The 27,537-nt window shown below is 40.1% G+C and overlaps 1 protein-coding gene across 2 annotated transcripts in view; it reads right to left on the bottom strand.

The window, feature by feature from the left end:
* PHEX (phosphate regulating endopeptidase homolog X-linked) overlaps nucleotides 1-27,537 on the bottom strand; it is a 197,236-nt gene that overhangs the window by 109,041 nt on the left and 60,658 nt on the right. For both annotated transcript variants that reach the window (XM_043897176.1, XM_043897175.1), the window contains exons 11-12: nucleotides 22,241-22,334; nucleotides 19,950-20,078 (exon numbers count right to left, since the gene is read on the bottom strand). In XM_043897176.1, the coding sequence (XP_043753111.1) occupies nucleotides 19,950-20,078; nucleotides 22,241-22,334 (223 nt within the window). The remainder of the gene's footprint in view (nucleotides 1-19,949; nucleotides 20,079-22,240; nucleotides 22,335-27,537) is intronic.

Below are 27,537 nucleotides of genomic sequence, written 5' to 3' on the forward strand. Positions count from 1 at the left end.
GGACAGGGAAGCCTGGTGTGCTGCAGTTCTTTGGGTTGCCAAGAGTCAGACATGACTTAGCAACTAAACAACAACAACACGGTGTCCTTCAGTAGGTGACTGGATAAACAAACTGTGCTACATCTAGAATATGGAACATTTTTCATTGCTAAAAAGAAATGAGCTATCAATCCATGAGAAGGCATGGAGGAACCCTAAGTACATATTACTAAGTGAACCTTAAATGCATATTACTAAGTGAAAGAAACCAATCTGAAAAAGCTACATACTATATGATTTCAATGATATCACATTCCAGAAAAGGCAAAACTATGGAGGCAAAAAAAAAAAGATCAGTGGTTGCAGGGTAGGTATAGGGAGAGATAGAGAGGCAGAGAACAGAGAATTTTTAGGGCAGTGAAAAAACAATATGGTATTAGAATGATAGACTCATGTCAAAATACATTTGTTCAAACCCACAGAATGTTTAACACCAAGAGTGAACTCTAAGGTAAACTATACACCTTGGGTGATGTGTCAGTGTAAGTTCACCTTTGGTTTAGGAAAAACTGAGTGATGTTAATGGCAGAAACTGCATGTGAAGGGAGGCAGGAGAGTTTGGTAGCTGGTCAGACATGAGCAGGTCCCACCCCATCCTGGATGGTTCATCTTTCCCTCCACCACCTGAACACTGGTGGTCAGAGCACGTTCAGAGAGCCTCCCTTTTGAGGCCAAGGACCATCACTAGGTTTCCAGCCATATCAGCACCAAGCAAGACAAAACCGCCAGCAGAGGTTGGTGCAGGTGTGCCAAGACCTAAAAGGTGACTCACAGTAACCCAGGGCTCATTATGTCATATTCCTAACAAATTAGCGTTGCAGTTTTTGCCCTGCCCCCCATAGGTTTTGCTTCAGTGCTTATGGATAAGTGTCTGCCTAATAACACTCTTACTACTTAAAACTACTCAATGCCTCTTGACTGAAAGTTCTCCCTTGAGAAGGGCAAGAACCAAGGAAATCACCGTTCAGCAAAATCTCTACACCTTCCTCTCAATTTCATTGTTGATGGAGAGACTATGCCATCCCAAAATATGTCTCTTTGGCTTAAGGATTATCTTGAATTGATTACTTTTAAGAAACCACACACAAAATAAGCTGCAAAAAATAAGAGGTTACCCTCTAGGAAGAAACATTTGCATTTATAAGGGCTACTGGCATTTGTAAGGGTGTCTCCCTTAGGGCTTCCCTTATAGCTCGGTTGGTAAAGAATCTGCCTGCAGTGCAGGAGACCCGGGTTCGATCCCTGGATCGGGAAGATCCCCTGGAGAAGGAAATGGCAACCCACTCCAGTATCTTTGTCTGGAAAATCTCACGCACAGAGAAGCCTGGTGGGCTTCAGTCCATGGGGTCGCAAAGAGTCAGACACGACTGAGAGACTAACACACACCACACACACGCCTTTAATCAGGAAGAGCAAATTGACTAAATCTCTAGAAACTCATATCAATGGAGAAGACATGAAGTTATTAAGCCTGCATAACAACCATACCTTTGTTTACTGTGCTTTTCCCAATAAATGTCCTTAACTGTCCCCCACCCTCTACCCCACTCCCAAACATCTTCTTTAGTCTTCAGCTAGAAATCATATTTAAGGTGATGGTTTGGGCCATTTTGGAGAGTTACTCAGTTTCCCTGGCTCTCTTTCATGTATGCAGGAGATATACAGGTTATCAAACTTCCATTTTTCTCCTATTAGTCTGTCTTTTTATGATAGGGAGGTCTCAGCCAAGAACCTAGAAGGATAGAGGGGGGAAAAATTTCCTCCCCAGGCTATAAACTTAAAACTGCTCTAAAAAACTAAGTCCTTTAAAAAATTCAAAATACACACATACACACACAGTGGAAAGGATTCAGTGAAGAGGAAAAGGTTGAAAATATGGGAGAGAAAAAATGACATGTATGGTCTCTGAGAAGGCAAAAAGGGATGGGATCTGGAGAATATATGGAAGGATTCACCTTAGACATGAGACAGGATTTTGAGAGGCAAGAAGGATAAAATGATAGACAGGAATGCAGAAGAATGTATAGATGAGATGATGGAAGGTCAAGAGTCCTAGTAGAATGGCATGTCTTTTCTCCATGAAATAGGAACAAGATCTTCTGCAAAAAGGGAAGTTCTCTAAAAAGTTTGCTTTTTTTCACACAGGGCTATATGCATCCTGGCAGCATGAACACACTGGTAGGAAGAGGGATATTCACAGACAAGGACAAGAGGGCAATGAAAGATTTCCTCTCAATACGCTATCCAATATGCAGCCATAGTAGAAAGCTCCTAAAGAATTAAAAGCTGAGTATATCCTTATTTGGAGTAAGGAGTGCAAAAGCTAATCCGCTTCCATTACAGTTGAAAATTAGTTAATCAAATAAAACAAAACAATCATGATCCAGGTCAAGACATCTTGGCATGCTACTGCTAAGTCACTTCAGTCGTGTCCGACTCTGTGCGACCCCATCCCTGGGATTCTCCAGGCAAGCACACTGGAGTGGGTTGCCATTTCCTTCTCCAATGCATAAAAGTGAAAAGTGAAAGTGAAGTCGCTCAGGCATGTCTGACTCTTTGCCACCCCATGGACTGCAGCCTACCAGGCTCCTCCGTCCATGGGATTTTCCAGGCAAGAGTACTAGAGTGGGGTGCCATTGCCTTCTCCATATATATATATATATATATATATATATATATATATACACACACACACACACACACACACACACACACACACACATATATACATATATATATATGTATGTAATTGAATTAGGGGATTTCCATTGGGGATTTCCTTGGTGAATCTTAAAGTCATTTTGCCTGTCTTCTTCTTGGAGCATTTTTATGAAACATGTACAAATTATTAAAATATGCTGAGTGCTTCCAAATACTTCTCTTTAACCACCTTGGTTTCTTAGGACCCTCCCTGGCCATTCCTGGGTGTTAACCATGGGTTTCATACTCATTAACGTTTTAAGAATTTTGCATAGGTTTTCAAAGCTCTGTACCTTGCTGATTGGCATCCCAAATGGAAATAAAGTGGTAAAAAGATATCAGGTATTGCTGGGATGAAGAATGACAAGTAGTTGACACCTACGCATCTTCCTTCTTCCTCTTCCTTTCCTTCTCGTATCCCTCCACTCCCCTTACCACCTCTGTCTTCCCTAAAGCCATGCTTTGATGACTCAGTCTTTCTGTGGTCCTCTTACAGATGTAAAAACCCAAGTACAGTCGGCCCTCTATATCTGCAAGTTCTGCATCCATGGATTCAACCAAGCTCAGATTGAAAATATTTGGGAAAAAAAAAATTCCACAAAGTTCCAAGAAGCAAAACTTGAATCTGCAGCCTACCAACAACTATTTATATAGCATTTATATTGTACTAGGTATTATAAGCAACCTAGAGATGATTTAAAGTATCTGGGAGGGTATGCATAGGTTATATGCAGATACTACACCATTTTCTGTAAGGGACTTGAGCATCACAGATTTTGGTATCTGCCAGGAGTCCTGGAACTAATCCCCGTGGATACCGAGAGAAACTGTAATCAATTTCCTCTTGTCTTTCCCTGTAAGCCTCAGTTGTTCTCTGTCCTAGTCTTGAGATGTCTCATCATAGGTTTGCAATTCTTTCTTTTTGCACACTCTACAGATGTATTGTACAGTGTTTTCTAAGAAATGGTGCTGAACTGCCCCAGCAGACTTTAAGAACAAGGGAAATCTTTGAAGGTTATTAATGTCATTGGTTGGCACATCAATGCAAATAAGAAAAATAATGATTTTAGTATGCTGGAACTAGGAAGATAAATCACTGAACACTTTTGATTTTTAACTTTAGACTACTCTACAGCATCACATAATAACATTGCCTTCAGTCAAGTCATGTTCCCTGAGGCAGCAAAAGCCTGATGTAATTTTTAAATAAGGGAAAAAAAGACAGGAATAGTATTTCTTCACCAAACCTTGACCTAATGCCCCAACCAGCCAGCATATAACATTAATAGGAATCACTTAAAGTAGAAGTCATAAGGTGAACATATCCATAGAAAATATTATTTAGAGTTAAAAATCAAAATATAACATATAAAAATTAAATGTTACCATGTTAAAATTGGCTACATTCAGCATAAGAGCCCTCCCGGGAAAGCAGCATTTTGTTAAGCATCTACTTATTTCAGATTTTATGGACCCACACTGAGAAAATACAGCTTATTTGGTCAGTATACCAAGCAGTTTTTAGTTCTTTCCCTCAAACAATGTTATTTAAAAGTGGGATCCCCTTCTCATTCTGTACACTCCAAGATTTTTCCCGTAGTGTTCTACGTCAGACACCAGACACGGGGGCGTCCCATATGCATATACATACACCTGTTACCCTGCCAGCAAAGGTTTTTGAAAATGAGATTCTCCTATCTTAGTGCATTAAAATTGTCTCAGGGATTTCCCTGGTGGTCCAGTGGCTGAGAATCTGCCTTATAATGCAGGGGACATGGATTCAATCCCTGGGCAGGGAACTAAGATCCCACATGGGAACTAAGATCCCACATGCCACAGAGCAACTAAGCTCACACACTACAACTACTGAGCCCCTGTGATCTGGAGCCCATGTGCCACAACTACTGAGCCACAAGGAGAGGGTCCATTGACCACAACAAAAGATCCCACATGCTGCAACTATATGCTAACACTGCTTTGAGAAGAGGTGAAATCAAGCAAGACTCTGCAGGGCCTTCCTGGTGACAGATCCCTCTGTGTCCCCTACTTCTTATTTGGAAAAAAAAAACTTCAGTCTTGCCAACCTTTCCTGAGTAGCAGATTTGATCAGTTAAATAATAAGAGAAGTGAGAGAATGCAGAAACAAAGGCAAAGCAATCAAGCAAAAAGTAATGATCACTTATACAACAGTTTAGCCATAAAACTGAATTAGACTCCTAGTTTCTCCTCAAGGGATATAGATAACAATCTGGTGCATATCTTTGAGCTGGTTTACAGAAACAGGACCCACCAGATGGCAAGTGCCAAACACAAGCATGTAACCCCCAGACTGGCAGGAACCAGAAGACTGATGCTTAAGACTCTCAAAACATCACCTTGCCACCTCACCAACAACCAATCAGAAGAATGTCTGCAAGCTGACCTTGCGCCTTGCAATCCTCACCCCTAATGTTGCATTTAAAAACCCTTGCCCGAAAGCCATCAAGGAGTTCAGGTCTTCTGACTATTAGCTGCCCATTCCCCTTGCTTGGCTTTGCAAATAATGCTATACTTCCCTTCACCACAACTCAGTGTCTGGAGATTGACTTGATCGCACATGGAGTTCAGCTCAGTAACAGAAGAGGTCAGTCAGCCCACTGTCAGTTGTAGTTTCCTTCAAGACTTTGTCTGTGGTGACAAAGACATCCTACACGGCCAACACAGATCCCACCTCATACCAATGAATCCCAAACATTTAAACCCACACTTTCAGATCCTTCTCTGAGTTCCTATTAGGTTTATAATCAGAACAATGTAGTTGTGGGTTTAACAGCCTATATTTATTTGATTTCCTCAACAAATCCATAAGCTTTGAAAACAAGAATCATGATTTAGATCAATTGAGACCATGGATATGTAAGCCAACGAAAAAGTGTGGAAGAGGAGCAGAATTTCCCACCCCAAAACTTACCTCTTTGGCATGAGGATTATTTTACATTTTAGGCTAACTATTTTTAAGAAATAGCAGATGAGAAAAAACAGAGAAGTTACCCTTTTGTAAGGGATATTTACATTTATAAGAGAAATCTGCATTTGAAAGGGTGTCTCTCTCTCTGTACAAGGAAGATGTCATGTTGAAATCTCTAGAAAGTCTTACCAATGGAGAAGCAAAAACCTGTATAACAACCTTACCCTTTTTTACCGTGCTCTGCCTAGTAATCTCCCATAACTGGCTTCCCTCCCCTACAAAACATCTTTTGACTTAGCTGGAAATGGTATTTAAGGTGATGAATTGGGCCACTGTAGGCAGGAGGTGCAGGAGACGTGGGTCCGATTCCTGTCTGGGGAAGACCCCCCTGGGCAGGGCATGGCAACCCACTCAAGTATTCTTGCCTGGAGAATCCCACGGACAGAGAGCCTGGCGGGCTACAGTCCATAAGGCCGCACAGAGGTGGACACTAATGAAGTAATGAAGTAATGAAGTAATACACTAATGAAGTAATACTAATGAAGCATACAGCAGAGGGAGCTACTCGGTTTTCCCGCGTCTTGCTCATACATGCGGGAGGCATCCAAGTCTGAAAGGTCTCAAGTCTGTCACTAAGTCGTGTGTGACTCTCTGCGACCCCATGGACTGTAGCCCACCAGGCCCCTCTGTCCATGGGAGCTCCCAGACAAGAATACTATAGTGGGTTCCATGCCCTCCTCCAGGGTATTTTCCCAACCCAGGGGTCAAACCTGCATCTCCTGCATTACAGGGGGATCCTTTACTGCTGAGCTACCAGGGAAGCTCCAAACAGAAGGGATACATGCTGTTAAACTTCTGTTTTTCTCTTGTTAATCTGTCTTTTTATTACAGAGGGGTCTTGGCCAAGAACCTAGGAGGATAAAGGGAAAAAATTCTTTTCTTCCCCTACAGTGTTCTGCAAATTTAAACTTCTTAGTTTTATGATTTCATATCTTACATGATATGATTTCTCACGATATAATTTCACATCTCATTAGATACATAAAGCAAATGTTCAATAAATAGAAGTTGATTTACGTTTTTAAAACCTCCAGTGGGTATCTAGCAAAGAAGTGAAATTTAATCAAATATCTTTTATACATGCTAATGTGTAATAGTTATTCCAGCAGTTATTTGAAATATAAACTTTAGTAGGACTCAAATGACTCAGTTAGTCCAGTCCATTCTGAGGTTGATGATGCCAATGTGGTATAGAACAGATGGCTAAGAATGGTTATATATATATATGTTTACATACATATATATTATATATCTGATACAAACAGCTATAGGCTGATAGAGTTCTTAAAGAAGAGAATCTTCAAGGTTGACTGTATTCACTAATCCTAAAATAATGCAATTTCAATGCAATTCTTAAAACAAAAGCATAATGTTGAGATTTTCATTTTTCATATATTCAGAAATTATAAGTAATACCTTAATAAAACATAAGATCAAAAAGTCTCCAGTTTCCCCATTGGTCTAGAGCAGGACATGGTTCCTTAAGTTGCAACCACTTGACTAGTGAATGCGAAGAACAAAAATTATTGTCAATAATTCATGTGGTTAACACAGAAAAAATAGGCTGTAATGTAAGGGAAGTTCCTAAAACGTTTCTTTCTGACAACCGTCACTTCACTAGAAAGAAACACAGACATTAAATAAATCAATACACTAATAAATGTTAACTATCCACTGACTCATTATTCATACTATACTTATGAAAACAATTTTGAATTTGCTCCTGATAAAAGTACAATAATGGCATTAAAATAAAAAGTAAAGAAGAGACCTATATTAAGTGAGAAGCGGTAAAGCAAAAAAAACTACGGCTAGATAGTTAGAAGACACTGTTTCTGGCAGCCAAGCAAGCTAATAAAACAAATCATATCAGTTTGTCAGGATTAACAAACTTGGTAGAGCTATTCAAAATGGTAGTGAAAGAAAAAAATACCAAGTTATTTAGGCCCCATTATACTATAAAGCATGTTAGTCTGGTGGTGCAACAGTTCAGCATGTTCTCATCAAAAAGCATAAGGCTAGGATCATATTTACTGACTATAAATAGACTTGTGTTCTAATTTTCTAACTCATCTTTTCCTGTTTTCCACTTTACTACTCTTTGAGAGAACAGATCAGAAACCAGAATACTATTTAGAAGTCACCAGTCTCACAACAGTCTAGCCTTTGGCTGTGGGTAAACTTCCTCCAGCAAGGAATTCTGCCAGGTCACTTCCAAAACCCAGCTCTGTTGGAGGGCCTAATGCTTTCTTTGAGTGAATGAATTTCTAGTACAGGGTCTTTGCAGCCCACAGGTCTGATCAGATCTGCTTGATGAGACTGTGGCCAATCATAAGTGGCAAAGACAATAGTGTCCAATGTTATCCAGAGACAGAATCAACAAACAAGCAAGGTGGGCCAAATGTGTCATTACCGTGGCAGCACACTCGAGGACAAGGGCAAGAGCAGTGTCCACACTTATTTCCAAAGAATTCCCAATGAGCTTTCTAAATTACTTGTTTTGCTGGATGTCATTTTACCAAGCTTGCTTAAAAAGAGTTGTCATGATTGGGGTCTGATGACATTTGTTGTTTTAAGATTTAGCCCGCAGAGAGTTGTGAAACCTGGATCTGCTATAGAAATTACATTTGGCTCCTTGAGCAGTTGCATGAGACTCTCCTAGGAGCCAGATTTAGCATTAAATGGTAGGGCAGGTTCTGGAATGTGGCCAGGGCACAGGCCTTAAAAGGATCTTTAACCCAACTGAAAGCTACTACGCCGGGCATGTATGGAGAATTAGGTAGAGCAAAAGCCCCAGGTACCTCACTCACACTCACTCTGTTGAAGAGAAATTAGGAAGAAGAGCTGTCAGTGCAGGAGGGTTGCCATAGTTCCTTGATGGCATGCATTTGCTCTTCATGATTACCCTCAGGCATGACGCACAGTGATAACAGCTGACATTCACTGGGCACTCGCTATGCACTAGGCATCATGCTAAGCCTTCTATGTGGATTATCTCACTCAATCCTCATCACAAACCAGCGAGGTAGGTACTGTTTGTATCCCTATGTCTGATTCACTGCAACGATGGCTTTTAACTCTATACCTCCAGGCTTCTATCCATGCCTTTTGCTATGGGACCTTTCACGAAAAATGCATTCCATCACCCCATTCTGCCAAACTGGACTGGCCTCGTGGCTGGCCTAGGTGAACAGAATGCAGACAGGACATTATGCCAGTCCTGAGCCTGGGCCTCAGGAAGCCTCGTGGTCTCTGCTTTCTCACTTGCACCTCTGCCATCACTAGGACAGCATGCCCAGGCTGGCTGGGTGACAGAAGGAAAATACTTGGAGTAGAACCAAGTCATCCTGATCACCTCTGCCGAAGCCAGCCTCGACCAGCTGGCCCCCAGACATTTGACAAACCAAGCCAAAATAAGCAGAGCTGCCTGGGGGATCACCAGCTAACTCCAGATGCATCAACATTAGGCCACTGACGTTTGGCGGTTGAGTGTTACAGAGCATTGCTATAGCAGCAAAGCTTGGGTACCATTCATAAACAGGAAAACAGAGAAACGAAGAGGTTAATTTGCCCAAAATGATAAGAGTAGAACTGGGCTATGAGATTTATATATATGCCAGTTTTCAGAAAACCAGATGTAACTTCTTTATAAGGTCAATGTTTTGTAACTATATTTAGAAGTCCTTTAAAACTCAAATCACTTTGGTGTGCCTTAATTCAGACAGACCCAGAGAAACTGCAAAACTTAATTCTGCAAAGACCCAGAGAAACTGGCCGATATTATAGCTGATACCATTGACTAGGCAAAAAGAAACAGGGACACTTGATAGCCAGATAGAATATCCTTTCTTTGCATGAGCTGTGTTGAAGGGAGCTTGATCTCTATCAGTACAGTGGCTATACTGAGATCAACTCTTTTGAGGAGCAGCACCTGTAAGGAATGAAGAATCCCTCGGTATAAGGGCATTGCTATAGTGCATGACATTGACTTTCATGTGACTTCCGCCACTAACGTTAGAGTTACATCTCATTTACTCAACCACTGAGAAAAACAGTGAGCAGGGGAATTAGAGAACTTGAATATTAATGGCAGTTCATCAATTCAATTATATTGGCTAACTAATGAGGTGAATTCCTAGTATATGGAGGTTGCAAGTTCAAACTCTACCACTGCGATTGGACCCATGTGGGTACTTAAGTCTTCAGGACCAGCTGCAGCAGTATGGGGAGGGAGGGGAAACCTGTTCTTGGGAAAAGAGTTACTACCAGAATTGCTCATGCAGAGCACTCAGAAAATTGGAAGATACTGTAGGTCATCTATGGCATTACTTGGGGACATGAATGATGTCCTTACCTTAAAGAGAAAAAGGAATAAGCTACTAGAATACAGGAGGAATCAGTGAATTGTTTGACACAGTAAGTAAAGTTTTAATTATGCATCTAATAAAGTCTCAATTGAAAGTATAATAAAAGATGTGTTCTTCTTTAACTAAATTAGCCCTCTGTATACAGACTGTCAACATACAAGAAGAGACCAGTTACTTTATCTTTTATTTCACTGTTGACAAAGTCTCTCTCCTTGACCAAATTTTAGCCAGGTTCCTCTACACCCTCTTCTTGACTAGGTCTCAACAATGGTTCCATCCTGTCCTTGCCTGGCCTGCACAGCCCAGTTTTACCAAGAATCCTGATGAGCCAGTTGAGAGAGAATCCCCTCCACTCTTGATATCTGAGCACCTAGCCTGCCTTCAGCAAAAGTCCCCTGACCAGGACTTCCCTGGCAGTCCAATGGTTAGAACACCACACTTCCACTGCAGGGAACATGGGTTCAATCCCTGGTTGAGGAACTAAGATCCCACATGATACATGGCACAACCGAAAAACAGAAGAAGAAAAAATGTCCCTTGACCTTTGAATGTTTCCTCTTAGTAATTTTCCATTCACTGACTCCTTCAACCTACTCTTTGGCCATAAATTCCCAGCTGTCTCAGCTATATTCAGAGTTGAGTCTGATCTTTCTCTCTCTTACTTTGAAAATCTTGACACCCTTTGCAATAGTCCTGAATAAAATCCTCTATAAAATTTTAACAAGTATCAGAATAATTTTCTTTAATGGGGTTTACCTTATAACAAAAAACAGAAAATTTGAGAGAACAGCAATAAAATGCCTATTGGCAGAGCTGAGTTACATGAATAAAGTAATTTGGGGACACAGTGTCTATAATGAAATAAAATTAGGTAGTTTAATAACTTAGTTCAGCCAAAATGTTCAAATGAAAACTCCAATTTCCTTGAATCCTTCAGAAACTACAATTTAAAGCACAAAGTAGAAAGATCTATTTTTTCCCTTTGCAGCAACATGATAGAAAATTGTTCTTTGAGGTATATATTTACATTTCTGCCTTTGTAACCAAAAAAAATGGTAAACATTTTAAAGATTGTTTTGATGAGAAATCTTACAGAGCCTTAGGTCATCATTCCAAACATCAGGGATCACTCCTCAGAATGATATATGTAGAAAATCCCAGAAATTGAGCTCAGTATGTGCACTGAGCCAAAGATATACCTCAAATGTTGCTCTTAGATGAAATCTCTGATAATCAGCTTGTTTCTTACTGTGTCCCTCTTTCTTCTGAAAATTATATGAATGTGAAAAAATGCAATGTCAACTGGTTAGGTTTGAATTGATAGTGCTTTCACACTCTTTGTCTTTAAAATACTGAAATACTAGAAGCAAAATTTACTTCAACTGATTCCCACTTCTAAAATGCTAAGAAATAGGAATTACATCTCTTTTATTTGTATAAGATCTTAATATATGAATAAATAATTTCCTGATAAGAGTCAGTCCTAAAGGAAATCAATCCTGAATATTCATTGGAAGGACTAATGCTGAAGCTGAAACTCTAATACTTTGGCCACCTGATGCGAAGAGCTGACTCAGTTAGAAAAGACCTGGATGCTGGGAAAGATTGAAGACAGGAGGAGAAGGGGATGACAGAGGATGAGATGGTTGGATGGCATTACTGACTCAATGGACATGACTTTGAGCAAGCTCCGGGAGTTGGTGATGGACAGGGAAGCCTGGCGTGCTGCAGTTCATGGGGTCACAAAGAGTCGGACACGACTGAACGACTGAACAACAACAAAGAGTGAATGAATTATAGGACAAGCCACTAAGAAGTCTCTTCATTATGACAGGTCTCCTCATTCCAGTCTTTAAAATGGTGAAGATTCAAGTGTTTTTCAGAGAGAAGCAAGGGAATAGAACACCCACTTCAAACTAGATTGTTTGAACTTGAATTCCACCTAACCATTTTCAGGCTATATGACCTTGGGGAATTCACTTAAACTCAGAGCTTCAGTGTCCTAATCTGGAAAATGAGGACAGTAAAAGCAATTATAGGACTATTGTGAGGTCTAAATGAGTTAACACACCAAAAGCTCTTAGAACACATACTAGATATCCAACTACATCTCAGTAAAAGTTAGCTACTTTCTTATCATCACCAGATTTTTAAAACATTATATAGCCATCTCTGGGATCTTCGTGTGCCTGCCATGGACTTCGATATCTATCTGGGGCATTTACACATACATAATAGAAATAAATTATCATTAATAATAAAAAAATGGAAGACAACAAACAACTTTAGACCACCCTCCCACAAAAACACATACCTCTAAATCTTCTCACCTGTCACTCAGGTCATGAGCCTATGGATCAGGGTTTGTCACGGTAAGATAGGAGCATCATCTCTACTGACTGTGACAATACATCATGGATTCTCTGAGAGAGTTTCACTTTCATACTCTGCATATAACTTTCCACAAAAGCAACTTGTTAAATGTATAGCTAATATGCTGTATTTTTAAATTATGCATGATCTTCTTCTAAATAACTTGAAAAAATTAAAGAAGTTCTCTGACAGACAAGGTCATGACTTTGGGATCTGAAAACTGGAGAATAAATGTTAGTGTACAAGGCACAAGATGGTATCCCAAGGACAGATTCAGTTTGGCCTCCAAAGTACTGCCCAGATTTAAAATGTGGGATATTTCACATAAAACTCCATATTTCTGACTTCTCTCAGAAAAGCAGAAGCCGAGCAACCCTCAGCAGGCATCCTGCATGAAAAGAGCCTGAAGTGAATCCTGACTATCACAGCCATTGCAGATCGTCAGTACTGTGTCTCAGATTCACCTGGGGCAATTGCCACTCCTCACTGCACTTGCCCCAGCCTTTGCTGACACTCAGCCAGCTTTAGTTCTGTACGTTATTTAATGTTCCTCACTGGCTCTGAGGGGATTTGAGCTTGGAACTCCTGACTTTTGCCTTGACTGAGTCTTTTACAACTTTTGGGCACTGAACACCTTTAACTTGCAGACTTGACACCACCTGGTCCCTGAGCCAATGAGAACCAAGCCTCCAAGGTGCTTACTTCAGAGCAGAATTTGGAATTTGTTGATTGTTTGCTGGTATCCCAGAGAACCTGAAACAGCCTCAGCAAGTAGCAGCCTGACTTCAACTCCCAGACCATGAATCCCTTGTGGGGACTACTTGAGTCCTTCCCCTCTCATAATATTAGAGCCCTCTGAGAAACCCAGTTGGTCAGACACTGACAACTCTACCTTCCCAGTCCTGGCTACTAGCACCCACTCACCCAGGGACTCAGCCCTGCCATGCTGATCTCAAAGTATCCCTCTTCAATTCTTCAGACAAGGACAGTCCAAGGTGGTAGCCACATACAGCAAGTGAACACTTGAAACAGGGATAGTCCAAATTGAGATGTGCTATAAATATGAAGCATGCATGCAGTTTCAAAGACAATATAAAATAAAGCATAAAAACTACTGTATCAATAATTTTCTATTGACGACTAATTGAAATGATAATATTTTGGATATATTTGATTAAACAAAATATAGTATTAAAATTCATTTCATCTGTTTCCTTTTACTTTTTAAATAAGGCTAGTAGAAAATACAAAATGACATATGTGGCTCATATCAAGTTATATTGGATAGTGCCACTTTAGGTAACAGTCAGCCGCTGTCCAAAGAGTTCCACAACTCCCTACTCTCACGCCACTGGCCTGTCCCTGTGGTCTAAGTAACGTTTGCAGCCAGTCCCACATGGATTAAGGCCCTGTCTCATTATCTGAAAGGCTCTTTCAGATAGTATCTGATTGTTCCATGTGGCCTCTTTAAGAGGCTTTCTGTGAAAGGATTCTCCTTTTTCTACATCCCATCCTTCCCCTTTCTAATTAAATTTTGAAAACTCCCATAGTTAGGTGTGAGTGAATGAATATGAGCTATATGTGTGTGGCTGTGTGCACATGCATATGGGAAGTCACAAGGAAACAGTAACATAAAATTGTGTGTTCTCCCCAATTAAAAGGAAGAGAGGTAGGTTGGGGGAGGGAAAAAGGATGCTTTCTCCTCCACAAAGGAAACCTCAAAGTGAACTACTCCTCCCACCCTCTCTAGAACAAAGTGTGCCAACCAGTTGGGCCAATGGCAGTTGGGCCAACCCGCCATTAAGAGGCTGTAGAGACAGAGATACTGCGGAGAAGCACACAGTCTCTTAGAGAAACCCAGGTACCAGTTTTCAAATAAAAACTGAAACAGCTCAGAGGAAAACAACCACCACCACCACAAAAGCAGAACTAAAAAGTAGCCTGGAGGCCCACACACAGGGTTTGGCACAGTCTATTTAAACCAATTTAAATCAATGAAATTTTCCATGATCTGAAATCAAAGTGGTTACTTGTGCTAATGTAACAGGCTTTAGTAACCAATGTACTGCTGTCCTGAGTCAAATGCCTGCCCTGCTCACATGAATCACCAGGGCTGCTTTTTGGTGCTGTTTGCAAACAAATAAATAATGCAAAGGCCTTGCTACTCTAAGTGTGGTCCCCGGGACCAGCAGTATCGACATCACTGGGGAGCTGGTTATGCAAATTTTTGGATCCTACCCCAGACCCAGTTAAAATGCAGTGAGATTTTGCATTTAACCCACAAGATCCTCCAGTGATTCTGGTACACATTAAAGTTTGAGAAGCACCTGAAGTTTACCCTTCTGACTGCATTCATTTGCTTAACAATTGTTTTTGGGGGAAAAAAAAAACAATGGCAGCCCTCCCTCTGAGTTAGTATCTCTGGAATTTTCCCAATGGGGATCTTTCTGTTTTTCTCTTTGCACTGTAGCTAATAATAAAGAATGTTTTTCAAGTAAATCAATGGTTCCAGGTGGTTCTTGGACGAGAGCCCTGCAACATGGCTATAAAAAGCCAGATATTAAAAAAAAAAAAAAAAAAAAAAGCCAGATATTTCTCTTATAAGTTCTGAACTTAAATATTCCCTGAAGCAAACAGCTTCTGCTTAAGAGCAGCAAATAATTTTATGTAAAATAGATGAGTATCTGTGTAACGATCACACTACCTCCTCATCCCACGTACACCACAACATCGGGGGGAGTGCCAAAATCAACTTTATTTTAAAAGGTCACATGCTGACAAGAAAAAGGGACTTTCACACCCAAACTGAGAAAAACAAATTAATCCACATACTTTTCATATTACTTAAAATTCTTCTACTGCCAAAAAAAAATCCTGTTATATAAAAACACCTCCACTATCCCTTAATTGTTTTTATATCCTTTCCAGGGCTTATAATGTTACCACTGTGATTATCTGATAAATTCTCAATCCATTTACTCTTACCAAGGAGTGAAAGAAAACACAATGGGAATATTGAATATTTTGAAACGACATTAATTCTTCAGTGGAATTCTTTTCAAGAAGAGTACTTTCAGGTTCAAATATAAAGTCTCAAATTTGGCATTAAATTCTCCCAAGTATCAAAGACAGGAAAAAAAAAACCCTAAGTAAATGTACTTAGATGTATGGCATTCCAAAGCAAACTTCAGCACATAATACATAGTTGTAATACACATCGACACGTAATACCAACTAGTTGAATTATCATGACTTATCAAGAGTTTTAACTTTCTTTGCCTTTAAATCCAGTGTTTAATGATCACTTGCATTCAAGGTGCTTATATTCAAATCTGATTGACCATAACAGATTGTTATTAGTGAGGGAGAGCAAAATATACCATCCCAAAAATGCTTCCCAGGTGATGCAGTGGTAAAGAATCCGCCTGCTAATGCAGAAGACATGGGTTCGACCCCTGGGTCGGGATGATCCCTGGAAAAGGAAATGGCAAACCACTCCAGTATTCTTGCCTGGAAAATTCTAATGACAGAGGAGCTTGGCAGGCTACAGTCCATGGGGTTGCAAAGAGTCAGACATGACTGAGCATACAGAGAGAAAATATGTCCCTTTGGCATATTGATTATTTGGGGCTGATTATTTTTTTGAGAGGCTGCAGACACAGGAATTTTCCTGAAAGCAGAGAAGTCACTCTTTTGTGAGAGAAGTTAACCTTTATAAGGGTAATCACCATTGTAAAGGGGCCTCCGTTTCTGTACGGAGGGTGACTAAATCTCTAGAAACTCTTACCAATGGAGAAGTTAAGAACTTAAATCTGTGTAACAACCATCCTTAATTACTGCATTTTGCCTGGTAACCTATAATTGGCTTCTCCCTTTGCTCAACATCTTATTTCATCTTTAGCTCGACTTGGAATTTAAGGTGGTAGCTTCAGCCATTTCTGGAAGTTACTCAGTTGTCCTGAGTATAGGAAATACACATGTTATTAAACTTGTTAGTTTTTCTCCTATTAATCTTGTATTACAGGAGAGTCTCAGCCAAGAACCTAGAAGAGTAGAGAAAACGTTATTTGTCTTCCCCTACCTAATCATTCCTAGACACTCTGCTTCATGCCATTTGTAAAATATAATTCTTCATAAAGAGAATGCACACCAAAAAAAAAAACTAGATAAATTTCCATTTCTAATTCAAAATGGACCTTCTCCTCCAATGCTACTGAAACGATGGAAAACATACAGCCAAAATGAGTAGACTTTTTAAAATTCATGGCCTCCAGGGAATTCTCTGGTGGTCCAGTTGTTAGTACTCTGCATTTTCACTGCCAAGGGCCTGGGTTCGATCCCTGGTTAGGGAAAAAAGATCCCACAAGCCTTGTGGCATGGCGAAAAATAAAACTAAAATTCATGACCTCCAACCTCACCCAAACCATTACAGCCTCCAGGCACCCGGACTACATTCCCTCAGTTTACTCAGTGCTCCACTCCCCTGGACAACGATTTCATACCTTCCCTCTCCTCCAATCTTCCACCTCAACCTCTGTCCTAAACTCCATTGTACTTCCTCCACTGCCCCTTTGACATCTCCACCGGGAAGTCTGATAACATCTCAAATTCAACAGGGCCCAAACTGAACCCCTGATCGTCCCTTCTAAACTCGATCCTCCCCCCAGCACTCCTCTTCTCAGTTAACAGCAACTCTGTATTGCCACTTAATCAGACTCAGAGCTCTGGCTCTCAGATCCCTCAATAAATCTATCAGCAAATTGTGTTGGTTCTACCCTTCAGAATGTATTCAGAATACCACGCCTTCTCACAACGTCCACGGCTACCGCCTGGTCCAAGCCACCATCACCTCTGGCCTGGTCCCTCTGACAGTCTCCTAATTGGCCTCCCTGCTTCTATTCTTGACCTGCTACAATCTCTTCACAGCACAGCGGCCAGGGTGAGCCTCTCAACATAAGTCAAGTCACAACAGGCCTCTGCTAAAAAGCCTGCAATAGCTCCCCACTCCACCCAGCATCAAAGCCTACAAGTCTTCTAAAACCACGTCAGCCCTGCTATTGCTCTGACCGTAGCATCTGCTTCTCTCACCCCCACTCACCCAGCTCCAGCCACAGGGACCTCCCTGCTCTCCCTTGAGCACTCCAGGCACATCCCTGCCTCAGGGATTTTGCACTAGCTGTTCCATCTGCTTAGAAGACTCTTCCTCCAGATAACTGCCGTATCTGATTCTCTCACCCCCTTCAAATCTTTATCAAATGTCATCTTCACAGTAAGGCTTTCTTTGACCATCTCATTTAATCCTACAACCCTCCCCACACACTCACACCTTCCAGCACTCCTGATTTGTCTTTACCCGAATCTCATTCTTCTCTTTTCCAGAGTCTTTATCATAATGAATACAACTGTTTTGATTTTTTTTTTTTTTTGTCATCTCAGTGAGGTCAGGGATCTTTGTTCTCTGCTGCCTCAAAAAGCGCCTATAACAATGCCTGGTATATAACAGATATTCAACATATATTTGTTCAGTAAATGAGTGAAATTAAACCTCAGCCTTTATTAGTGGATTCATCTGGATGGGTCATTAACACCACTACAACAAATAGCCACAGATCATGGGTACATGGAAGTTGATTACAATGTTCTTTGCACATATGTTTAGAAATTCACAAAATAAAAAGATTTCTTTTTAAGCTTATGAAAAAAACCTGACAGTGTTTTCTGTGAAACAAATGTCACATCTCTTTAGTTTTTAGATGATAGTGAAAGGAAAAGGCGGGGCGGGGGGGGGGAGTCCCTGCATTGTATTTCTATTTCTAAGCCACTTAATAGTTGCTAAACATGAGAGAGTGTGAAGAAAAGAGAACCCTCTTACACTGTTGGTGGGAATGGAAAAAAATAGTACAGCCACTATGGAAAACATTAGGGAGGCTTCTTAAAAAACTAAAATAGAACTATCATATGATCCAGCAATCCTACTCCTGGGCATTTATCCAAAAAAACTCTAATTCAAAAAAATGCATGCACCCCATTGTTCACAGCAGCATTATTTACAATAGCCAAGACATGGAAGCAACCTTACTGTCCATCAACAGATGAATGGATAAAGAAGGTGTGATATATATACATATTACATACACACACACACACACACACACACACACACAGAATGGAATATTACTCAAGCATAAAAAAGAGTGAAATAATTCCATTTGCAGCAACATGGACAGGACCTAGAGATTATCATACTAAGTGAAGTAAGTCAGACAGAGAAAAACAAATACCATACAATATCACTTAAACGTAGAATCTCAAAAAAAATGATACAAATGAACTTATTTTATAAAACAGAAATAGACTCACATACATAGAAAACAAATTTATATTTGCCAAAGGGGGAAGAGGGGAGGGATAAATTAGAAGTTTGGGATTAACAAATACATACTACTATATATATAAAATAGATAAACAACAAGGTCTTACTGTATAGCACAGGGAATTATACTCAGTATCTTATAATAACATATGATGGAAAAGAATAGATATATATGTATGTATAACAATCACTTTGCTGTATATCTGAAACTAACACAACTTTGTAAAGCAACTATTACTTCAATTGTTTGTTTAGAGGGGTGGGTTGGGGAGGGATGGGGGAGGGATGTTCAAGTGGGAGGGGACATGGGTAAACCTATGGCTGATTCATGTTGATGTTTGGTAGAAACCAATGCAATACTGTAAAGCAATTATCCTTCAATTAAAAACAAATAGATTTTTAAAAATTGTTTCTTTTCAACCCAATCAAACAATGGGCAGAAGACCTAAATATGCATTTCTCCACAGATGGCCAATAGGCACATGAAAAGATGTTTGACATTGCTAATTGTCACATTATAGTATATATACAACTATTAGAAACATAACTAAGTCATTTTGCTATATACCAGAAACTAACACAACACTGTAAATCAACTATACTTCAATTTTTTTAAGTTGTTTATTTTGAAGAAAACAAGTAAGTATAACTGGCATAAAAGAAAAGCTGTTAAATATATTACAAATCATTTCATCACTGGGTCTCCAGCTTCCTAACCTTTAAAACAAAGAAATCTGATGGAATATCTCTATCTTCTGTAATTACAATGGTTCAAATATCTAATCCCAAAATTATCCAGGCCCTCTTTTTTACTAAGCATTGACTGAACACATTTAATTTCTACAGGAGAAATTCTGACTCTATATGGCATGATTTCATGCTGTTTTCTCATTTCTAAATTTTCATGATAACATTATACATTTGAGTTTTGAATTAATATGGTACTGCAAGAATTCCTCTTTGAAGCAAAACTGTTATCTAGATTCATCACTTTAAGAGCTAGAAGGCTGATATTGGCCTGCTGACCATATTATCTATCTCAGATCTGGTTAACTGCCATTGTTTTCATCAGCTGGGGGGCAGCACTTACCATTTCCTTCTTGTCTTCCTGGAAGTGTACATCCACAAACATTTTTCCAACAACATAAGGGAGGGTACTTTCAATAAAGTTCACACATTTGTCCCACTGAGGCAACAAAGTTGTGGTCCCCTGGATTACCTGTGGGAGATAATCGAACCAGATTGAGCTTCACTTGGATAAAACCAATGGCTGAAAAAATGGTCAAACAACCTGAAGGATACAGTCTACAAAACACTACATGCCGCAACCCATATACATGTGTCAGATAATAAACCAAAGGTAAAATCGAATGAAGAAAAATATTCTGCTTGTCTCATTATATGTAAAACTAAGAGAAAATATTTTAAGAGAGGATAATAATGTATCCCTCCTTTCCTTCCAATTTTCCCACTGAACAAAGGATGTGGACAATAGCATAGTTTTTTTGCAGTTGGCAGGGACGTGAAAGGATACTGTCCAAGTGTCCAGATGGTAGTTAATACATTCTGAGAACTAAAGTCCTATCAAGAAAGGTTTAAAATCAATGGGTGATCAAAGTCCTCCCACTCCAAGGAAAGGCTACCTTGCTCTGGAAAGTACACTCACATGACAGACCACCATGCCCACCATGAACAACCCAAGAGGCATATTTACATTGTGTCATAACAGAACACACTGGTAACCAAGTAAAAAATAGATGTGTTTTTCTCATCTGTCCCAATTAAACCATTATAAGAAAACATTTACAAACAAGTAAGGAAGGTCCAAAGCAGGACTTGGAAGGCTCAAAGGCTTACTCTTCGGGGTTGAAGACAAAGAAATAAATATCATTTAAGCTGCCCCTGTGGGTTGGGAGTTTGGAGTGCTCAAAATGCAAAATAAAGGTAGACAGCAAGGGGAGGCTCTGAGAACGGTGGCTGGCTAATATCATCCAGTGAATGATATTAGACCCCGGTTGTAGGTACAGAGCAAATGTGATTAACACTGAAGTTTATCTATTCTTCCTCTACTTTCTGATAACATAACCACTCTTCGAGGTAAGGAATGAATCTATTTTTAAAACTTCTAGAGAAAGAGATCCTACAACTTTCTTTGGCAATTCAGTATTATATTTAGCACTTTATGCTTAAGAAACATCCCTTCATACCTAACCTCAAATTTTCACACACTACTTCTTACACCTCTGTCTCTTATTTTCTTCACAGTGGGGGTGGAAAGCAGCTGGGGACCATCTTTTATGTGATCCATGGAAGTTAAAAATACACACAGACACATATATATAATCTACTAGTTTTACAGCTTAACCCTTTGATATGACCTCAATAAATATAGTTGTTTTATGATATTTTCTATCAAGTTCAGTACCCTAGTGACTTCAAGGGCCAAAATGTATCCAAAATAATTGTGCTACTACTCAAGAGCTTCTCCACTTTTCCCTAATAATTAAAATGCCTATTAAATGAAATTAGAGCTTACAAAATTTTCCATTACTTAACTATAAATTAAGAGAAAATTAACTTAAAATATTTGTTAAGGTCCCAAAATTCCTAAAATGTTAAAAAAAAAAAAGAGCCACAAAACCCTTAAGTCTGTATTGGTAAGAGAATTACTCAGAAAAGCCTCTGAAACTAAGAGTGACACTTATGTAAGTTAAAGAGAACAAGTATGGGAGAGGAGCAGAGATCACAGGGCTGGATGAGGAGGGGGAAAAGAAAAGCATTTTAGGCAGTTGAACCACAACTCAGAGGAGACTAAATTTAGGCCTCTTTGGCCTAGTAGAATTAGGATAAATTAGATTGAATTAAGAAGACCAACACTAATGAAAAAGAAATAAAAGGCAAAAAAAGACTGAAGATCAAGCTAGAGTTAGAGACAAAACACTATCCCTAAATTAAAGATGAAACTTTACCATCTAATACATATAGCATGCATATTTTGAATATTGAGAATACTGAAAATGAAAGATAGTTACAAATATATCACTAAGAAATATTAAAATTATAATTATAGTGTCCCACTTAAAAACACTGGGGGAAAGGGGAATAAATTGGTAAGAAGGGGAGGGTGAAAACGTGATGGTCTCAAGTATTGCCCTAAATATCTTTACACACCTTCATCAAAGAAGAGCTTGAATATACTTTACTGTATGTAAGGTTTACCTCAATAAAAAGAAATAAAGCCCCCAAAAAGTAGAACTTAAGCTGTAAAATTCCCTCTGCCCAATCCCTAAAGATGGTTTCTATTGGATTAGTTAATATACAGACTGTTCTGGCATGTAAAGTTGTCCAGTGATGTAACACTGCAATCTTCTTAAAACTTACCCGTGAGAACTCCAGCCACCTATACTGAAAGCGCCTGCTTAAGTTCGGAATTCTGGAATAAACCATCCTCCACACCAAATAGTTGGCAATGGTCCTGTTAACAGAAAGAGAATGCATTTATTGTACTAAGCTTGATATCTGATACTCTGCAGAACACCTTGGGAAAATCTGTTGGCAAAGCTCCACGGAGGGACCTTTTGCTCATACAAAACTGCGGAACTTTCACTTGAGAAATGACATCAGATGATACAATGTCAATAAGCTCAACCAAAAATGGCTTGCTTTTCACCACCTAACGCAGACAGATGATATGAAAATTCTCGCCCCAGGTCTCAGCATGAACATTTTGCTTTCCGACTCACAACATGGAGTCCAATGTTATCCATGCTTTCATGCCTAGAAATTGTCGATACCTTCCAATTATTAGGTGACTTGACAAAATGCAGATGGATTCTTACCTTTTGGAAACAAAATGCAATATACTGGCTAATGCCAATTATCTAGATATGCACCCTGGTTGGATACCTACTAGAGTGGGAGTTTGGGCAAGTCACTTAAGTTCATCTTTCTTTGTCATATAATGAGGATGACCTCTACCTTACAGGGTAATTGTCAAGTTCATCTTTCTTTGTCATATAATATATATGTTCATATAATATAAGTTCATCTTTCTTTGTCATATAATGAGGATGACCTCTACCTTACAGGGTTATTGTCAAGTTAAAATAACTAACAAAATGTTTGACAGAATAAATTTCAGGTTTTCTTATTGTTGTTCACTTCCAAACACATAAACAACCCCATACACTCATAACATCCACAACACATGTTTTTAAAAATCCATTGCATTTCCTTAATTGCTGCCTTTTCCTGTAAGCAAAAGGCACCTTGACCTCAAAAGTATGTGTGATCTGAGTTAATTTCCAACTCAATAGTGATGATGAATTTTTAATGACCCATCCCCTCCCAGCTGTGCCATTACCATGGTGACTAATAACACACATTCTTGAGATGGCTCTTGGGGTCAGCCAGCCATGTGAGAGCAGTGTGACATGATGATGGTAACTGGCCAATCAAGAATAACCCACACTCTCATTTGCATGGCATCCTAACTCAGTGGACATTCACTCTTAGCAACTAAATCTATTTCAGTGTATACACCCAACATATGTATAGCTATTTTAATTTATATAGAGATATATTAATGGACTAACATATCAGGAATGTCTTTAACAAATATAGAAATAGAAATTTTGAAAGAGAAAATGAAATAAAGATGTTTTCCAAAGTCCTTAATTAATCCTTCAAACACCTTTAGTTAATTCTTCAATACACATTATCCATATAGGATTAGGTTAATACAACAACAGTCAATGTAAATCAGCATCCCATATAGTCATCTTAACTATTTCAAAATATTGCGACCATATCCTTCCCAGATCTTGTTAGAACACCACTGTTTTTATCTTGTCATCTGGCCAACCAAGATGGCATAACTAGAGTGGGAGAAGGGCCGCTTCTGACATTTTCTTCCCATTCACTTTGTGCTTATATTATTAATAATAGTTTCAATTCCTGTTTCTCTACAAGAATTTTTTAAATCAGTTGCTCATTTTGTGAGGATTACACCAATAGTAAAATTCATAAATATAAAGGTATATGTAAATGATTTGAGATTATTTTCAATATACGGAATAAAAACTAATCAGTGAAGGTAACACTGCCCACTCTCGTATGTGGCATATAGATGAAATGAAGGGTTCATGGCTATCTATACAGCAAAACTAATAGAGCCTAGCTATTTTTTCAATAGAAAGAATGATACATAGAAGTCCTAAAATTCTTTCCTTGGAGTTCCCTGGTGGCTCGGTGGTAAAGAATCTGTCTGCCAATGCATGAGACACAGGTTTGATCCCTGATCTGGGAAGATCTCACATGCCATGGGGCAACCACGCCTGTGTGCCACAAGTATTGAGCCTATGCTCTAGAGCCCAGGAGCCACAACTACTGAGCCCGTGGGCCGCAGCGACTGAAGCCCATGTGCCCTAGAGCCTGTGCTCCACAATAAGAGAAGCCACCACAAAGAAAAGTCTGTGCACCACAACTAGAGAGTAGCCCTCACTTGCTGCAACTAGAGAAAAGCCCGTGCAGCCATGAAGACCCAGCAGAACCAAATAAATAAACTTTTTTCAAAAAATTTAAAAAACATTTCTTCTCAGGCCCCGTGGATCTTGTTGAATTATATGCACACTTCCCCTCAGAGACTGCCACTCTCATCAGCAAAGTCTAGCCCTTGTCCTTGCTCTTCTGAGGCACTATAATAAGCATGTAGTTTCAGGTCATTTCTTTGGATCTTTTGAGTTCACATCCCTAATTCTGAGCAAGACAAGTGCTCATTGAGCCCTTATTGTTGGCCAAGTATCCTCGCAGATGCCACAAGGAATGCAAAGAAATAGGAACTCACGCCTACATTCAGAGAATTTAAAAGTCTAGCTCGGGGATATGGGACTTCAGATTTCAGCTTGCTCATAGAAATAGGTTTTTCCATCGAATGGGATACATGGTAAGTACATAAGGGATCCTTCCTTCATTCGCTCATTCTGAATGAATGAACACCTGATACAAATAGTTCTAGGTGCTGGCAGACGGAATGGCGAGGAAGCTGTAGTCCCTGATCCCCTGGAGCTTTCAGCTGAGCAGGGGAAACAGGCAAGCACATAGCAATGATGTGGCAGACCCTAGCACCCACAACTGCATGCCAGAGAGTTGGCTGGGAGAGTGCCTGCCTCAAACTGAGGGCTGAGAGTAGGCCTCAGGAGAGGGACAGGCCCCAGGCCTGAAGGCTTCAGGGTGTGGAGTGGGAATATAAACTCTGGAGCAAGAATTTAGCCTCTCTGAGGCTAAATAATGGAGGAATAGCTTATGTGTGGGCGGGGATGATGAGCCAGTTCATCACTCACAGAGCTGGGCATAAAGGCCAGCTACAGCTGGGAAGATGCAGGCAGCAACTAGAGTCCAATATCTAGAATATCAAAAGGGCAGAGACCAACCCTAATGCAAGGTCTGTAGGCTCTTCAACCTTAAAATACTGCTTCTGGGGTGTGAGAGCTGTGCTGGATCCCTACGTACAGATTCAAAGGAGATCCGTGGCGAGCAGATATGCTTACATGAATTAAAAAGCTGTTCCCTCAAGGTGGTTGTGATGCACCAGATTAACTGGGGAAGCTGTTAGGATGGGGCCTGATGGTGGCAGTAGACACAGCATGATGCAAATATGTTGGGGTATTAGATTTTTCCGCCTTTCCTGCTCCCTTGAAATCATACTGCTTAAGGCATCTCGTATTACCTCTAACTCCCACAGCACCGCTACAGGAGAGATGTCCTCATATGCATTTTACATGACAAGAAACTTGAGACCTAGAACCATGAAGTAATGCCTCAGGATCTTTTCATACTCAGTCGGTCTCCAACTTACAATCGCCAGATGCCCAGGCCACTCCAGACCAATTCAATCAGTGTCTCTAGGTTGAGACCCAGGACAAATATTATTTTTAAATCGCCCCAGCTCAGTCCAGGGTGTAACCAAGTTGGAGAACAGGTGTAATAAGCATGTAGTTTCAGGTCATTCCTTTGGATCTTTTGAGTTCACATTCCTAATCCTGAGCAAGACACCAAGAGCTCACTGAGCACTTACTGTTGGCCAAGTATCCTCCCAGATGCCACAAGGAATGCAAAGAAGGCTAGACAAGCCTAGGATATGTCTGACTCGAAAGCCTCTGCTTTTCCCCATGCCACACATGGACAGATTAACCCCTCTTGTTCCACAAAGATTTCCTGACCAGTCAAAACCCTCCAACAAAGGCACTTTTCAAAAATCTGTGGGTATGAAGAAAGAACAGTGTGTGAGGCCTCCATAGGCAAGGCATTATAAGTCCACAGCACAAGACCTCTGACAGCTAGAAGCCAGAAGCAGGGAAGCACGCACAGGGAGACAATGGCACTGATGAGCCGCTCCAGCATTATAAATAAGCTGACAGAACACTGGGGAGCACTGCTCTGGAGTGCTAATATTACCACGCCAGGAACAGATCTGACCAGAATGAATGAATGACTGCCACTTAACACTCAAAAAACCAAACAAAAAGAAGATTCAGCAATAGTCCTTAAAAATAACACATAATATCTTTCTCTTTTCAAAAGGCATTTTCAGCAGTATGGTAATTTCCCCAAAATGGCAATCAATAAAGTAGAGGAAAACAGAGCCTCGAGAGAGAAAGAATCCACCACAAAGAGAGCAACGTGAAATCACTTCCCAAAGCCTCTGACGAGGAAGATTTTTTTTAAAGATTTTTCTGACCCTTGTTGTCAATTAGTGACAGCTTACATTTGTACTGTATTGCATTTAAGAGATCACAAAGATCTTCTCTGAGCCTCATGACAATGCTATGGGATGGTTATTATTATTCCAATTTTGAGACAAATAAAACAAAGATCTGAGGTCAAAGGACTTCTAAGCATGTGTCAAATCTAGGACTAACATTTGGATCTTCAGATTCCACAACTTGCATTTGCTTCTCTAAGCCAAACCACCTGAGGTAAGCCAAACAGGTACCTCTCAAAGGTTCTCAAAGCTGAAGAGATCTTCCTAAACCCTAGAGGCTGCCCAGAGGTATGCAGCATCAGCATCACCTTGGCCTTCCCCAAGATCTACTGAATCAGAAACTGTTGCCTCTTTTTTCTCTCTCTCTTTTTTTGGCCGTGCTGCACAGCATGTGGAGCCTTAGTTCCCTGACCTGGGATCACGCCCACGCCTTCTGCAGTGGAAGAGCAGAGTCTTAATCACTGGACTGCTAGGAAGGTCCAGAAACCCCTCAAAGACAATGTCCAGGTTAATGTTAGTCCCATCACCCAACATGCTCAACATCCTCCTTTTCCACTCTCCCCTACCTGGAAAACTCCTCCTTATCCTTTGGAGTCCTGCTTCTATGTCACCTCCCAGATAGTGGTCATGGGGCCATCTGGCTAACTTCTAGAAATTTTTAGGAAGAATCTTCTATGTGAGAAGTACCATACTAGGCCATGATGTTATAAAAACAATTACAGGAGTGTCCACCATCAAATGCTCACTGTTTCATGGGGGTGAGGGAGAGGAGCAAACCAGAAAATTAGATAATTTCTTTGATATTTCAGTCTTGGGCACAATGCTAGACTATATTTCCCAGCTTCTCTTGCAGTTAAATTGGTCATGGGACTGAGTTCTGGTCAACAGAGTGGACACATACCACTTCAAAGCCTTC

The sequence above is a fragment of the Cervus elaphus genome, chromosome X (assembly GCF_910594005.1).
Source record: "Cervus elaphus chromosome X, mCerEla1.1, whole genome shotgun sequence".
Lineage (NCBI taxonomy): Eukaryota > Metazoa > Chordata > Mammalia > Artiodactyla > Cervidae > Cervus > Cervus elaphus.